Source organism: Cervus canadensis, chromosome X, assembly GCF_019320065.1.
Source record: "Cervus canadensis isolate Bull #8, Minnesota chromosome X, ASM1932006v1, whole genome shotgun sequence".
NCBI lineage: Eukaryota > Metazoa > Chordata > Mammalia > Artiodactyla > Cervidae > Cervus > Cervus canadensis.
In genome coordinates this window covers 100,624,985-100,642,682 of record NC_057419.1, presented here as the reverse complement: position 1 = coordinate 100,642,682, position 17,698 = coordinate 100,624,985, and the positions used below count along the sequence as shown (strand labels likewise).

At 39.4% G+C, this 17,698-nt stretch overlaps 1 protein-coding gene across 5 annotated transcripts in view; it reads left to right on the top strand.

Moving 5' to 3' along the window:
• The window catches only part of PASD1 (PAS domain containing repressor 1), a 120,224-nt gene that overhangs the window by 70,686 nt on the left and 31,840 nt on the right, over window positions 1–17,698 (top strand). For 4 of the 5 annotated variants that reach the window (XM_043458861.1, XM_043458862.1, XM_043458863.1 and 1 more), the window contains exons 6-9: window positions 837–936; window positions 1,569–1,682; window positions 3,814–3,941; window positions 6,025–6,107. In XM_043458861.1, coding sequence (XP_043314796.1) covers window positions 837–936; window positions 1,569–1,682; window positions 3,814–3,941; window positions 6,025–6,107 — 425 coding nt within the window. The remainder of the gene's footprint in view (window positions 1–836; window positions 937–1,568; window positions 1,683–3,813; window positions 3,942–6,024; window positions 6,108–17,698) is intronic. The other variant, XM_043458865.1, reaches the window with a different exon arrangement.

Genomic DNA, 17,698 nt, shown 5'->3' with positions numbered 1-17,698 from the left:
CTAATTTGAGCATTGGCCAGTTCATAGGCTGGCTTCTACAAATGGACCATAAAAATATATTTCTGAGTTTTGACTGTAGATTATTAATATTAATCAGTTAAAATAATTTTAATTTGTAGTTCATCACCCAAAGCCATCATTAAACTACAAAGAGTACTTTGCTTATTATTTTGTTTCTATCACATTAAAAACTCTTAATGTCTGATATTCAGTTAATTCATGTCACCACATTTCAACCAAATGGTACAGCATCATTCATTCATCCAACTAATATTTATTGGTGCTCACTCATGCCAGACTGTGTTTTAGGTGTTGAGGATGTAGCAGTAAATAAGACAGTCAAGGTCTGTCTTTTAATGCAAGTTATATTTTATTGAGGGACTCTATCCATTATTTTATTTTATATTGTATATTTTATACATGTGACTCTGATGTCAGGTAGAGATAAGTGGTATACAAAAAGACGGGAAGAGAATGTCAGGGAATTGATGCTATTTAAAATACTTTTGAGGGACTTTCCTGGTGGTTCACTGGCTAAGACTTCGAGCTCCCAATGCAGGGGGCCTGTCATGGTGGAAGGAAGATCAAAGATCCCACATACCACAATTAAGACCCAGCACAGCCAAATAAACAAATACTTGCATGAACACACTGGGAAGGTAGGAGGTGATGGTCATAGAATGGGTCAATGTGAATTGAGACTTTAGAAGTTTAACAGGTCTGACTATAAGATGGGTGAGGTGGGGCAGGTGATAAGCTTAATGGCGGTAAGGAGATAGAGAAATTAAATGCCAGTAATGCATATAACAAAATTGATTCCCTCTTTCCTTCTTGAGAATGTCATCATGGGTAAAACCTTCTTAAGCCTTCTGCCTGATGATGAGAAAAGTGGAGTATTTTCAAAGATGGCTTTCAAAATTCCTGTATCAAGTTCAGGTACAGATTTTTATTTTTCAAATAGTAAATGCTTAGATTTTAAGAGACAGATAACAATCACTTAAAGGAATAATAAAAATAAAGACATTAGAGCCAATATAGCTGCCGATCATATATTAATTTAACTTGCTGTAATTTTGCAAATTTTATTTCTAATATTAAACTTTCTCCACTATTAAATCTTGTTCTTTATCATGAACTTTCAGTTTTTCAGCTTTTGTATAATTGTATTAGTATTATGTAAATTATGTTTTAGGTGATACCCCACTCTATAGGGGTAGAGGAAAGATTGAAGGCAGGAGGAGAAGGGGACGACAGAGGATAAGGTGGTTGGATGGCATCACTGACTCAATGGACATGAGTTTGAGTAAACTCCAGGAGTTGGTGATGGACAGGGAGGCCTGGCATGCTGTGGTCCATGAGGTTGCAAAGCGTCAGACTGAGCAACTTAACTGAACTGAACCACTCTATAGATGCAACATAGATAGCTATGCAAGTGCTAATATTCATGAAAAGAAAATAATATTTTTAAAATCTAGTCAAAGTAAGGCAATAGTCATATGAAATAATCCTTCAGAATATAGTTAAATACAAATGTAAAATTGTTTTGTGTCTGTTTTTTTTTTCTTTAGTTGGCAAGCATATTGACTTTTGCTGTCATTTCAAAAGAGGAGATGCTGAATCCAGTAACACCTCTGCTTATGAATATGTTAAAGTCATCCTGACTCTAAAAGATGTTTCTAGTGGTAATCAATAGAGTTTTTAATCTTATTTATAAGAAATTCATGAGTTATGCAGCCCTTCATCAGTAATATAAATGCCCTTCTACTGTTGGCACTCTCTCTGCTACCCCTGTGACCACAGGTTTTGGTGGACCACAAGCATTAATTAGACTTTAAAAAGTTATAGCAAAATTGACAAGGTGAGGTCATATGGTAACATGGTAGACTGAGCTGATAAGGATGGCTCTTTCCTTCTACAAAAGACAAGGAAATTATTGCTTAAACATAACCTAAGGAGTTTATTGCACAGACAACCTTAACAGAAAGGATAAAATACAGGACACAGTGATAAGAAGTTGATATGTGCTGGGCCTAATTGATTTTTAAATCATACATTGATTCCATTGACTGCAGTCTGGAGTAGTAACACTTGTTCAAGGACCAACACATAATCTTAGAGACTTAAAATGATCAGTAAAATTCTGCCCGTTGGTTTAGATGAAGAGTAAGTGTGCTAACTCTCTCAGAGTTTGAATGCAAAAATATGTGTTATTTAGAGGAAATCAAAACCCAAATCTGTGTGTCTTAATGTGAATACAGGATCAGAATTTGAAATTCTCAAGGCTTCAGGAACCACACGCTGATAAATCAATATAAACACTGTCTTGGGATCATTAAAAAGATCTAGGGCTTGAATCTGAGGTAAATAGCCCAACAACTATGTGAAAAGATGCTCAAACTCACTAGTAAGTAAAGAATGAAAAATTAAAAAACCAATGAGTAGCAATGCACACACATCAGAACAGCAGCAATTAAGAGTGTGAATAATACCAAACATTGGTGAGGATGTGAGAAATGAAAACACTCATACAGTGTTGAGAGGAATGGAAACTCATGAAGCCATCCTGGAAAACAGAGTGAACTTAAGTCAGTTAGCTTGTAACTCAGTAATCCTATCACTGGATGGAGATACCACAGAGGCGAAGCTGCAGAGATCTGTGTCTAAGGGGACTTGCACTATGTATGTCATAGTGTCGTTTGTAGTAGGAGGGAGTTGGAGACAGCCTAGGTGTAATCATTAGGGAAATGAACAAGTAAAATCTGGGGGAAATACACAATATAGAAAACTTTATGTAGTTAAAATAATGAACTCTAGATATACATAATACCACATGGTTAGATCTTAAAACCATGTTGTTCATTGAGAAACAAAGAGATCTATAGCACAAGACAACCTTTGTAAATTGTGAAAGCATAATAGTGCATAGAACCAGGCTACATATTTGACTGGGGCTTCCCAGGTAGTGCTAGTGGTAAAGAACCCGCCTGCCAATGCAGGAGACATAAGAGATGTGGGTTCTATCCCTGGGTTGGGAAGATCCCCTGGAGGAGGGCACAGCAACCCACTCCAGTATTCTTGCCTGGAAAATCCCATGGACAGAAGAGCCTGGTGGGCTACAGTCCGTGGGGCTGCAAAGAGTCACACACCACTGAAGCAAGTTAGCACACATTTGACAGGGTGGTGTATTTGACCACATGTTAAAGGTGGTAGATAATAGTGGATCCCTATGGGTGGGAAAGGGACAGAGAGAAAAAATAAATAAAAATGAGAGTTGGAATTTTATCTGTGTTCATAATATGCCATGAACTAAGAATATAATTAAGTCAGTTCTTTGCCACTGAGGTCTAAAAATATAACAAATGAATGAATGGGTAAGTAAAGAATGAAAATTAGCTCACACAGTGGTTGCCAGGTATCTTTGTCACATACCTTGGAAACTAAAAGTCAAATACCTTAAAAAATACTTGATTCCATGTACACACAAATTACAAATATTTGATACCTACATGGTCTATGTAAAGAAGGGGAGCAAATTTCTTTTGGAGTTAAAACGTCCATTCACAAGGTAAGATTGGAAGACTGAAAAATCACCCTGAACTCACAATTATTTCCCAGTAATGACTCCTTGTTCTGGTGGAGACCAGGGTGGGGAGGGTTGGAATGTAAGGAAGACAGGAAAAATTGGTGGCTCAGAATTCTGAAAATTGTCAATGGGTTGATAAATGGCACACGGATGGGACAGGTGACTGTTCTTTTGTGTACCTGGCCTGCCTTTCTATTAGATTGTCACTTGTGTGTCTCTCTCTCCCTTAGAGCCTCCTGTGCTATTCCACAGTTTCTTTTCCAAACATGTCTTTGGGTCATCTGTCGTAAATCTTCCTTTGGAGGATCGCTTTTACCTGGTGGGGACCATTTGTGTTCTTAGGGCTCAGATTCTACGGGTAAGTATGTTGGGTTTGTGTCTCCCCCGTTGTGGCCATGCAGGCTTCCTTTAAAGGGACGTGTCCTCTTTGGTCTCTCAGCTACTGTACAGCACTGCTAAAGCACCTGATGTGTGCAGAGGGTTGTGTTAGGATATGTGAGTGAGAAAAGACCAGCTTCTGTGTTTCAGAAGATGAACACCCCAAAGAGACGCACACTCATTGACAAGTGGTTTTGATATACTATTAAACAAGTATACAGGATCTGGGGGCTGGGACATAGTAAGAGAAATCACCATTTTGGCAGGTGGATAAAAGAAGGCTATGTCACCAGGTGAGTTTTGAAGCAGCTCTTCTGTCTGTCCGTTGCTCACTTAGTATCTTTCTAATAGAGAATTCCCAAATTCTGTCTCAAAAAAACAGGAAAAAAAAGGAAACACCTTTCATCTTTAGATTTATCTGATTGGTTCAGACTAATGGGTTATTTACCAAGTGATGTACTTAGCAAGCACCTACTGTGTGCCAGGCACTGTGCTCAGTGCTAGAAAAAAAGACAGTAGACAAGTAACATTAACAGATGTCATGGAGATGATAAAACAGAATTGTGTGCTAATGACTGGTGGAAGTGGGAGTCCAGTAGAATGTCAGGGAAGGTCTCTCTCTGATGATGTGCCTTTTGAACAGAGACTATGAATGACGATAAGATGCCAACCCAGGAAAGAAAGGAAGGCAGTCCAAGTAGAGGGTTCAGCAGCTGTAAAAGTCATGAGGTAGTAACTCACATGGACAGTTCCAGGGAACAAAGACCGTCATATGACTAGACAAAGTTGTTAATGTGATGATGCTGTAACATACAATACATGTACTTACATGAGAGGCCTCTGGATCCAGAGTTCACAACCTTTCTTACTAGCTACAAGACCTTACCCAAGTCACTTACATCTTTTAGCCTCAGGTTATTTTTCTATAAATGGCGAAAACAGTACCTCTTTGAGGGTTATTGTGAAGTGCAAATAAGACAGCCCCTGGTGTATGGTTGCTGCTGCTGCTAAGGTATATGGTTAGCACTCAGTAAATATGAGTCCTTACAGCCATGATCATCATAGTCATTTTTATCATTATTATTAGTATCATTACAATCCAGAGGGGGCAAAAGATCTGCTTTATTTTTCCTCTCTGGTTTAAAATCTGGGCTTTAACTGACCACATTTCAGAAGATGTGAGGGCTTTCTTTACACTCAATTTAGAGTAGTGATCTATGTGATCTTTTTTTCCCCTAAAGTTAAGACAGTAAGAAAATTGGTCAAGAGAAAAGCATTTGAAGTAAGCTGCTGAGTCTGTTGGCCCCATTCAGTATCCCACTCCAGCAGTTCTCTGGGATTTGAGCTCTCATATTTGCCATGAGAAGGCAGACATCCCATTTAGAGGTGGCTCAATGGTAGAGAATCTTCCTTCCAATGCAGAAGACATGGGTTGGGAAGATTCCTGGGTTGGGAAGAGCCCCTGGAGGAAAAAAAGGCAACCCACTCCAATATTCTTGCCTGGGAAATCCCATGGACAGAGGAGCCTGGTAGACTACAGTCCATGGGGTCACAAAGAGTCAGACACGACTGAGCAACTAAAACATCAACAACCCCCAAATCTACTTCCTCATCTGAGAAAGAAAAATCTCATTTGAGACGGCGCCCTCACCCTGGGCTCCCTCTTGGCACAAGGATTTCTGTTTGTGACCTATGGCAGTTTTTCTCTGGGTTTCTGAGATATTTGTTTCATATTAGTGGTCATTTCAAAGAACAAATCTTGTGAGAAAAGAGGGCTTTTTGGAGGAAGACTTTGTTCAACAGAGTGGCTGTGTAGCAGTGGAAGGGTGGTGAGCTCAAGAGTTCAACTTTGAAGTAGACCTACCTTGATCCTGCATCTACTAGTTGTACATCTTTGACCAAATCATCCTAGCTCTCAAATCCTCAATTTTCACATCTGTGAAATTGTGTGCCTTTCTCACAATGATATATAGATGAGTTGGATTTTCAAATTTACTGCAACCTATACAAATACGTCAGATATTTTTACTATGTAAGTATCTAAAATGCCAATTTTTCTGCAGGACTCTTTCAACTTAAATGAGTCTCGTGAAGTTGGTCCATTGGTCTCAGATTCGGATGAGGATAGGCCATCTGAGGACTACAGGTGAGAGGCTAATGTTGTAAGTAATGGGGAACTAGGGTACACTTTTATTCAACAAAACTGAAACAAGAGAAATCACATCTATGACTATTTTTCCATCAAAATGGAAAAAAGAAAACAATTGAATCCAAATGAGCAATCTACTAGTTTGAATTTCCTTTCTCAGCTAGTATAATTTGTGTTTTTTCTAACTAAATATAAATATGAGTAATTGGCTTTCTATAAAAGAAATAAAGCAATAAACAGAGCAACCTTAACTGACACATTTAATTATTTTCAAATTAAGACAATACCTGTACACATAGACTTGATTGCTTCTTTTTCTTGAAACAATTTAAATGGTAGAAGAACAAATAAACATTGTAGTAACAGCTATTATACAGGTGTTCCTCTTTTTTGTGAATCTAATCTATTCTTTAACATTTGTTTGTTAACAAATTTTCAGAGAACAAAGGGAGTAATTCCGTTATTTTGACTGGGAAAAATAAAAATGCACTCCTAACCTAAAGGAAAATGCCAACTTGCTAGGTGTCACTAAAACTCCTTAATTTGCCTATTTAACAATCTGCCAAGAATTTTTACAAAATAGAAATTGTTTGCAATACTATCTAGTCACTTCATATTTGATAAACTCATTAGTAGATATTTTATATGTAGTAAGCCATAATAGTAGACATTGCTCAGTGTAGGATATTGAGAAAGGATTACATATTCCTTCTACATTGCAGTGTATGTGGAGATGTAAATAAATAGCAAAATAATACATTAAAGATGAGCACTAGATGCCAGTAAAAGTTAGCAAAATAAACTAAACAAGATGATGCTTTGAGAGGGTTCTTCTGATGGAAGGCATGTTTGTGTGAGGTCTGGTGGTGGGAGGAGGGAGCTGGAGGCTATGGTCTCTGTTAGGCTTTGGTGGTGGAATGAGGTAAGGAAGAAAGAGCTGGTGAAGAAATGAGTTAAACAGGAAATGTCTGAGGTTCATCTGTGTCTGAATCTGAGGAACAGGAGAGAATCTTCCCTTTCTGGCAGCACAGCTCAGAAGTGTCTGGTGAGGAACCAATGTCTAAAGCTACACACAGAGCCACAGGATGAAAAACAGAGCTTGTGGTGGCAGTCTGTTTGTATTCCCTTTGCTTGGCGCCCTACAACTCTCGCTAACACATGCCCCAGTTTGTAATTGTGTCGCAGGTCTGCTCATGCCACCATCACACTTACGTGCCCCAGCAAGATTTTTTTTTTTTTTTTTGCAGAATCTCAAATTTCTTGTACATATTCATCACTATATTTATGGTTCATAGGAGTTAGGGACATGGTCATGGTCAAGTTTGAGACTAACAGCCATTCAAAATTATTAATGTGCTTTATCAAACACTACAGTGTTTCTTGTAGTGCATGCAGTTCTTTGGGCCTCTTAGACTTACCCATCTCCTTCATTAGTTCCTCTACTTTATTAGAAGACCTTTTACTGCATGGGGTGGGAGAGAGGATATCTGTAAAGCATACAGTGTTTAAACAGGAGCTCTAGGTACTACTCTGTGAGAATACCTGAGCTACAACAGCAACCAACCGTGTCCTTTTACCCGAGGGTACATGACTTCAACATATTCTTGCATGCAGCTTACAGCAGGTTTGTTTAGTAGGTTTGGGTAATGAATTTTGTGTCAATTAGTAGATCAAGATGGCAAATCTTCAGAGAGTGAGGGTTCAGAGACTGAGGAGACCTGCATTTTATTTTTAAGTGGAACTTAATTGAATGAAAAATATTCTGATAAAGAAACAAGCCAGCTACTACATCTGTGCCACTTGGTCTCCACTCAATATAAGGAAAGGCTTAAAATCATGTCTTTTCTAATATAGTGAGAAATTATCATTATTGGGGGGATGCACCATAATGTTATATATTTTAATACTCTCATAAATATGCCTACAGTTTCTTCAAATATTAGGCAATAGATTGTTCATCATGTAGACAGTAAGATAAAAATATGACAGGAAATAACTGATGGATTTGATGAAGAAAATTCTGTTTAATTCCAGCTTGTCCTCACTTCCTTCTCATATCCCTCTCCTCTTTTCCAACACTATGGCTGCTTTTCCAGGTCCAACCACCTCAGGTCTCACACGATGGGTTGTTGGCGGACCTGGCTTATCCACTAGTCTGAGGTCTATAAAGGAGGACCTGTCAGGCTTATCCCTGTTTAGCACAGAGCTTGACATTGAGAGGGCAGAAATGAACATCTGCTCAGGGACTCACTGATGGATCCTATCAAAATGATAATCCATTCTATGTCATGAGACTTCACAAATACAGTACAGTATTGTTACAGCTCAGCGTGAACCAGTATTGCTTTATTTTTTTCCATAGACTTATTCTTTGTCCTCTGGATATTTTCAGATAGCAACAAGAAGAGAGATACACATCAGGCATTAGTTTGTAGGCACCCTGAGCGGCAATCAATAATCTGTTCCCCTTTTGTGGTCTGAGGGATGGTTGAAAAAGTAATCAGGCACAAAGTTCATAGGGACCTAGAGCTTCCCAGATGCTTCTGGAACTTCCCTTGGTAATTTAATTTTCAGTGTTTTTTTGAAAGGCAAGGAGCATCCTGTTAAGAAGCTTGAAAGGTTTGTGCTTATGAAAGAAACACAGAGAGGGAAATTTAAAATGTTTAGAAGAAAGGGTTTGTTCCCAGGCAAGATGTCCTGTCCTTGCATGTTTCAGATCTGAGGCTAAAGAACCTTTCATTTCAGGAGAGGGACTCAGTGGTTGGGTTTTCCATTAGAGCTACAGATACACTGGAGGAGAAGGTCTTGCTTGAACATAGAAAAATAATGAATACTTTGGAACTGAGGAGTAGGCACAGAATTGAATACTGTGTGGCCCTTTCCCATCTTCCTACTGCTACAGTCAGAGGAGGCACTGAACTACTGCTAGTACTCTTAGTTTCTATGTATCAGTGAGGCCCAAAGTTATGTCATAACATCATCTTAGTAGAAGTGCATCTTGTACTTTATTCCTCATGATGTGATCTCATGTTTATTAACTTACTCTCCACAAATTGTTAGCATAGATTTTAGACTCATTGTAAAGATGAGAAAGTGCAGTCACAGAGGATGCATGATTTGCCCAAAGCCATGCAGTCGGTTAAGCAGTAGAGCTGGGATGGGGACCCAGATTCTCCTGGGCTGGTTTCTGTTAGGATGTCACTTTCAGGCGCTGTGGCTGGTATGGGGTTCCAAGGAGAAAACTCCAGGAGTCTTTGCGAAGTACTTGATCAGGGACATTACTTTGAGAAAACATTTTTTCTTTTAATGTATGTCGTCTTAGAGAGAGAGAGAGAGAGAGAGAGAGAGAGAGAGAGGAGTTAGTATGGTAGGAGATCTCATCAATTAGTCCAAACATTTTCAACAAAGGTAGTATCTTTTCCCCCAAAGGTAGAGTAGGTAACACTGGAAAATCAGATGACAGTTATGTCCTAGAGTTCTAGTATCTCTTCCCTTTGTCCGCAGTCTTCAAAAATTCTCCTGCAGATGGCGGTCCCCAGGGAGACTCCACCTGTCAGCAACTGCACCAGAAAGAATGTCCCTGGTGAATTCCCCTTTCAGCTTGTTTCGGTGAAGTGTTATCTTGTACAGAGCTGTGAGGAGAATCTTGCAAGATGTTCAGTTCAGTTCATTTGCTCAGTTCTATCCGCCTCTTTGTGACCCCATGGACTGTAGCATGCCAGGCTTGCCTGTCCATCACCAACTCCTGGAGCTTGCTCAAACTCATGTCCATCCAGTCGGTGATGCCATCCAACCATCTTATCCTTTTTCACCCTCTTCTCCTGCCTTCAATCTTTCCCAGCATCAGGGTCTTTTCCAATGAGTCAGTTCTTTGCATCAGGTGGCCAAAGTATTAGATATTCAGCTTCAGCATCAGTCCTTCTGATGAATATTCAGGACTGACTTCCTTTAGGATTGACTGGTTTGATCTCCTTGCTTTCCAAGGAACTCTCAAGAGTCTTCTCCAACACCACAGTTCAAAAGCATCGATTCTTTGGCACTCGGCATTCTTTATAGTCCAACTCTCACATCCATACATGATTAGTGGAAAAACCATAGCTTTGACTAGAGGGACCTTTGTCGGCAAAGTAATGTCTCTGCTTTTTAATATGCTGTCTAGGTTGGTCATAGCTTTTCTTCCAAGGAGGAAGTGTCTTTAATTTCATGGCTGCAGTCACCATCTGCAGTGATTTTGGAGCCCAAGAAAATAAAGTCAGTCACTGTTTCCATTGTTTCCCCATCTATTTGCCATGAAGTGATGGGACCAGATGCCATGATCTTAATTTTCTGAATGTTGAGCTTTAAGCCAGCTTTTCCAGTCTCCTATTTCACTTTCATCAAGAGGCTCTTCAGTTCCTCTTCACTTTCTGTCATAAGAGTGGTGTCATCTGCATATCTAAGGTTATTGATATTTCTCCCAACAGTCTTGATTCCAGCTTGTGCTTCATCCAGCCTGGTTTTTCACATAATGTACTCTGCATATAAGTTAAATAAACAGGGTGACAGTATACAGCTTGTGCATGGTCCTAATTAGTGAGATTTTGTTGTATGGAGCCTTTGTACTGTTCTGTACTGACTTCATCCCTGTGTGTGCCTCATCTTGACCAGGGAAAGTGCCCTGTACCCCATTGTATCACATGCCATTTGCTTTGGTTTCTCTAGCACTTTATATCTAGCTTGCTTAGTCTCATCACTCCAACCCAATGGAACTTATTCATACAGCAAATATTTAGCACCTACTATGTGGGAGTTTCTGTTCTAGGCTCTGAGGATAGGACAGTGAACAAAAATCCTTATCTTCCTGGGGAACTTATATTCTAGTAGAGAAGAAAGAAAATCAAACAATAGATCAGAATAGGTTAGATGGTGAGGAGGGCCAAGGGAAAATGATAAGCATTGAAGAGACATAGGGAAGTATGTAAGGGAAAGTGAAATTGTTTTAGACTTTGCCACATGCAGTTGACATTCTATTTTTTAAGAGATGGTACAATATTGGCAATTTCCACTGGTTAACATAATAAATAGGGTGGCCACCTAAGGCCTCAACAAGAAGGTGACTTTTTAATTACCACCTGAAAGAATTGGATTTGGGAGGAAATATTCCAGAGAAGGAAGAGCAGATGCAAAGGCCTTGAGGCAGGAGCACACTGGGTGTGTTTGAGAAGCCAGTGTGTCTGGAGCAGGTTCAGCAGGGGACGACTAGCAGGAAAAGAGGGCAGAGATGATTGGAAGATTAGAACCCACAGTACTTGGGGAGGCTCCACCAAGAGGTGTGAGCAGCTGTGGGGGAGGAAGAGGGAGCATGCTAGCTGGTGGAGCAGCTGGAGGTGGCCATGCTATAGTCATCTACCATTGTCTCCTCCTGCCTTCCACTGCCTCGTGAGGCCTCAGTTCGGGCTTTCTCTTCCTCCTCTGCAGGTCACTTGGCTAATTCTATTCCACACCACTTCCTGTCCCTTTTGACAAATACTATGGAGGTCTTGTGATATAGTTATCGCAAAACAGAAACCAAAACCAAAAAGTGAGATTGGGATTTTTTAAGCTACAATATTTGTTTTTCTTTTTTTCTTAGCTTGGCCAATTACAGGTTGTGTAATCTTAGAGAAGCCTCATTAAGTCTCATGCTCTTTATCTATAAATGGTGAGGCTAATTTACTGTAGGATGTGCATGACTATGAACTCAGGAAATGAGATCTATCTCCTTTGATAAGTAAATGAAATCTATATGATTTGTAAAATAGTATGCACAGTCAAGTTGTTATCAACTAAGAAGTACTTACAAATATAGAATAGTTACAGTTTAAAACTGTACTCAATCCTGGGAATTCCCTGGTGGTCCAGTGGTTAAGACTCTGGGCTTTCGCTGCCAAGGGCCTGGGTCCAATCCCTGGTCAGGGAACTAAGATCCCGCAAGCCACGTGGCAAAACAAAACAAAAAACAACTGTACTTAATCCTTACTGAGCTATAAACACATTATTAAGTGCAAAGGGCTACCTGTTAACCCGATTTATGGACAAGGTTTGAAATCTGTGTCTGGTGACTTCTTTTAATATTCTTATTAATGTTTTCTATTAAGTTAAGATTTTTCTCCTTTTCTGTTTCAAGCCAGCACCTTTTAAACATCTGTCTTTTTTAGAGTTCTAGAGTCATTAACACCCAAACTATTCCATGTAAAGTGTCCATGCCTCCTTGCTGGGTGGAGGAGGTGTGACCCAGTCTGACAGTGATGGAATTCTCAGCTTGCAGTCAGTTGATCCGGGGCTTCATACCCACCTTGGAGACACACACACACACACCTGCTGGCACAGGGCACTGACAGATAAGAGAAGGACTTGGGGCATTGCAGCAGCCTGACATTGAAGGAAATAGCCCCTGAGCTATTTAACTTCTCTTGTCCTATTGGTGTGAAAAGGGTCTTGTCCTTGAGAAGGTCAGACATTAAATAAAAGAAGAAAGGGTGCAGTCCCAGGATTCTGGGTTTTAGATTTCATAGTGTTTGTGTGACTACTAGGCAAGCCATCTTCCATCTTCAGCTATATGACTTAATTATTTTGATCATCTAAAAGCATAAAATCATTTGACTGTCTTATTAGATTTATGATTGATAAGAGCAATTTCCATGTTAATATTTTTTGAAAAGCTCTAAGTAAGTTTTGCACTCCAAACCCATGGAAGCAACCCCTGAAATCACTGAAGGTTTAGACATTAATGAAAAGAAGTTTAATAGCAAAGTTTACAAAAATCTGGGATGAATTTTCTGAGTATCAGCCTCTATGCAAAGTAGTTCTGGATAAATATGCTGGCAGCTGCTTGTTCTACTCAGACAATGAAGAATGTAGTATTTTTTTTTCCTGGTAGTTTGCATTTGTCATCCTGTAATGAAGATGTCAGGCTGTGTATTAGGCCTCTGAATAAGTGGGGCAGGATCCTGCTCTCTTTTGACTTAATACTTTTTGCTTTACATTCTTTTTAAGATTCATATTGAGTAGAGTTCCCTGTGCTCTACAGTAGGACCTTGTTGATTATCTATTTTATTTATTTGCCATGCTGCACCGCATGCAGGATCTTAGTTCCCCAATCAGGGATCAAACCAGTGTCCCTGGCAGTGGAAGTGTGGAGACTTAACCATTAGACTGCCAGGGAAGTCCTGGTTATCTATCTTCTATATAGTAGTGTGTGTGTGTTACTCCCAAACCCCTAATGCCTTACTTAAAAAAAATTCCAGGATATTCTTTTGCGTTAGCTCCATTAAACATTTTTTTTTAACTTTTAAACTTTTTATTTGTGTCTTGGCATCCTCCATTACTCACAACTGTTCACATTTTACCCCATTTGCTTTATCATCGTCTCCTTCTCTTCCCCCTCCATCCAACTGCTGCTCTTCCTTTCCTCTGTCTGGTCTCCTCTCCTCCCCTCTCCTCCTGTTTTCTCCCTTTTCTTCCCCTTTTCTTCTTTCTCTCTCTCCCCACCCCTCTGCTTCATTCATTCATTCATTATTTATTTATTTTTCCATCCAGCGGATTTTAATCTTCTGCTAATATTATTTATTTCAATGCTCTGATTGTCCTTGCATCAACCAGTGACAGCCCCTTTGATCTGGCTCCTGTGTCTTTTTGATGCTTCCCAGCATCTTGCAGCATTCCTTCCTTTCGGGCACTGTATGATGTTCCAGGTTCATTTTGTACTTTCTCTGCCTCAGCCACAAAATCAGCTGGTTTTCTAAGACTTAGTCAAAGGGGAGCCCTGTTTTCCTTAAGCACAGCTATTTAGAAACCGGGATCTGGGTGCTACTTGTACTCATTGTTACTGACGTATAGGTATCTTCTGAACTGGGAAGCAAATACACACATATACATAGGCATAAAGATCTATATCTGTATTTATTTCTGTATCTACCCATCTATATGCATGTGTACCTTTGTTCATGGGTGTAGGTTCCAAAAATCCAAACCAAGACTTCATACCAATACCTCCATCTTAATCCAGCACCAGAAGGTTCACTCCAGTCCCCCCACTTTCCAGTTTTGCAACACTCTTCTTACTAGTCAGAGAGGCCTGGGCCCATTATCCTCCATATATTTACTTATTGCTCAAGTCTGGAATGCACATAAAGTAACTGTAGGGTTGCCAAGTCATGTCATTGTGAAAAGCAAACCTCCTCAAATGAGTTAATATTTACATTTTAAGGTGAAATGTACACATAATGAAAGGCACAGATCTTAAGTATATTTGACAAATGCATAGACCCATGGGACCCACATTCCTGTCAAGACATAGAATATTTTCAAAACACTGGATAGGTGTTTTGTACCCTTTCCTGTTATCTCTGCACCTAGAGGCAACCCCTGTTGTGATGTTTTTCACTGTAGATTCAAGTTTCCTTTACTAGAACTTCATAAAAATGGAACTGTATGATCTATATAGTCTGTTGAGTCTGTCCTCTTAAACTCAGAAAAATGTCCCTGAGATGTGTCATGTCACAGGTTCAGTAGTTCATTCCCTTTTGTTGCTGTGGAGTATTCTCTTCTATGGATAGACCACAATTCATTAGGCATTTTCCTTTCGATGAACCTTCATTTCTAGTTTGCAGTTACTATAAATAAAGCTGCAATGAACATTCTTTTACAAGTATGTTTGTGGACATACATGTTTACAAGTATGTTTGTGGACACATTTTCATTTTTAAATTATTAAGCACATTTATTTGTTCAATTAAACATCAAAATTGATTTGTTTTCACTTGGTATTCAGTTCTATGGTTTTTAACACATTCAATGATTTGTGTAACCATGGCCATGGTCAAGATAATGGCTAGTTCCATCACACCCCCCTAGAAGTTCCCTGTGCATCTCTTTATAGTCTGTCCTATCTCACCTCACCCCAACCTCTGTCAACCACTGACTTATTCTGCATCTCTATCGTTTCATCTTCCTGAGAATGTCATATAAACAGAGTCACACAGTAAATAATCTTTTAAGACTGGTTTCTTTCCCTCGGTGTAGTTCCTTTGAGATTCATCTGAGTTGTTGCATCAATAACTATGTACTATTGGGTTGCATTTCGTTGTATGCATGTCTCACAGTTTAGTCATTCACCTATTGAGGGACATCAGGGTTATTGATGAGTTTTGCCAATCATTAATAAAGCTGTTATAAACATTCCTGAACAAGTTTTTGGTGTAGGCATAAGTTTTTATTTCACTTCTCTAGGGAATTGAATTATGCTTTTAACTTGCATCCCAGGACTTCCCTGGCAGTCTAGTGGTTAAGACTCTGCACGTCCACCGCAGAGGGCATGGGTTTGATCCCTGGTCAGGGAATTAATATCCCATATGCTGCACAGCGCAGCCCAGAAAAAAAAAAACCACACACACAAAAAAACTTGCATTCCACTAATGACTAAAGATGTTGACTATCTTTTCATCATTTGAATATTAAACTGTTTTGCCTATTTTTAAAATTATGTTGTTTAATTTCTTATTATTGAGCTTTGAGAATTCTTTGTATATTCTGGATACAAGTCTTTTGTCAGATATGTGATGTGCCTGTATTTCTCTAGCCTGTAGCTTCTTTTTTCATTCCAGTAACAGTGTTCTTTTGCACAACAAAAGTTTTTAGTTTTGAAGGAAGACGATTTTACCATTTTTTTTTTCCTTTGATGGATCCTGCCGTGTCATGGTGCCATATCTAAGAATTCATTGCCAAAGCAAAGCTCACGTAGATTTTCTTTCTTTCCCAAAAGTTTTATAGTTTTGTATTTGGGTCTGTGATCCCTTTTGTGTCCATATTTTATAAAGTGTGAGTTTTAGGTTGAAGTTCGTACTTTTTACCATATGGATTTCCAGTTGTTCCAAAACTACTTGTTGAAATATGATCAATATGATCTCCTGCTCGAAAGCTTTCAGTGATTTCCCCTGCTCTTAGAGGAAAATCCACAGTCCTTTTGTATGATCTGTAAGGCATTCTGCTCTTGTGCCTGTCTAGTCCTCACATCTCATTTTGTGCCACATGCCTTCCTATCTCTTCTGCTCCAGCCTCATTGGCCTCCTGGCCTCTGTGAATTCCCCAAGCTCTTTTCCAATGCAGTGCTTGTGTGCACACTTATGTCCTCAACCTGAAACACTCTTCAACTGTGTTGTCACATGCTTGGCTTGGTGCTCTCCCAGGTCCATTTTGACTTCTCTTTCCATGGCACCCTGCCCTTTTACTTTGTCATGCTTTTTGCAGTTTGCAAAAAATACAGTTATCTTTGGACTCTTTGTTCATTGTGTGGATTCCCCATGAAACTGTACACTCCTTGAGGCTGCATTCTCCATGTCCAGCACTGTGCCTTCCCTCATAAAACTTACTGCCTAGTGTGGATGGAGATGAACAAGTAAACCAGAAACCATTGTGAAGTCCCCATTCCATGGACGTGCCGTCGGACTCTTTTCACTGTACCCCATTCCTGTTTTCTGCACAGATAACATGTCTTTTCCCTCCGTGCTTGGTTTGCTCACATCCTTTTCACCATTTAGGATTCAGGTCATTCCTTCTCTCAAAAGTCCTTCCTGCCACCCAGGTTGGACCAGCTCTCCCATCTTGCTCTCTACTTTCCTGCTGACACTCTCCACTGTGCCTTGCCATCATGGGGACTGACTTAGTTCTTCTTCAGAGAATTAAAAGCTCTAAGACAGAAGTATCCAAAGTGCATTCAGCTTGTGTCTCCTTAAGTTCAGAGAAGAGCTAGTCTCATCCCATCACTCACTTTCTGATTTCTAGGAAACAAGCGTGTGATAAGCCATCTGTCCACTTGGCTACTAAGAGCTAAGGGGTCTGATTTACAGGATGAAAAAGGAAAAGAAGGCCCAATTTAAAGTCAGATTTCATATCTATGCAACCAATACTTAGACTGCAGCCTAAGTATTTGATAAACAACAAAGACATAAAAAGGTTTTTTTTTTTTTCTTTTAACATATACTGGGACTTGGTTTCTGTTTCTTTATTTCCACAACTGGTTCAATACTAGGCCTATAAAAGTGACAGAAGAAACACACAGGATGTCACCTTCAAAAAATGACTGAGGGAGTAGATTTTAAAGTAGGAAGATTGGAATGCCATATAAAACATGGGCTATTAGGCAAAACCTTACCATTAACATATGTATCCAGGCCAGGCCCTCTGGAGCCACTGGCTGTATTGAAAAAAAAATTGGTTCTGCTCTGAGATGTAGAAATGTTGCATGTGTTTCCTTCCTTTGAAGTGCTACATCAAGGGAGTCATTTTGACTGAAGAGTGATGAACCTCAATTTATAAAACAATTTTTAGATTATTTCAAGCTAGAAGAAAGCCTATTAACATACAACTAAAACAGGGATTGAGTTTTCTTAGCTATGTGATAAAAATAATTACCTACCAGAAAATTTTAAAAGGACCCATATTTTAAATAGTTGAAACTCAAAATTTTGTTTTGATATATATATATATCAGCCCACACAAACAGTACAATTCTTAAAGCCCTTAGAATCCATGTCCATGTCTTGAGAAGGAAGAATGGAAGGTGTTATTTG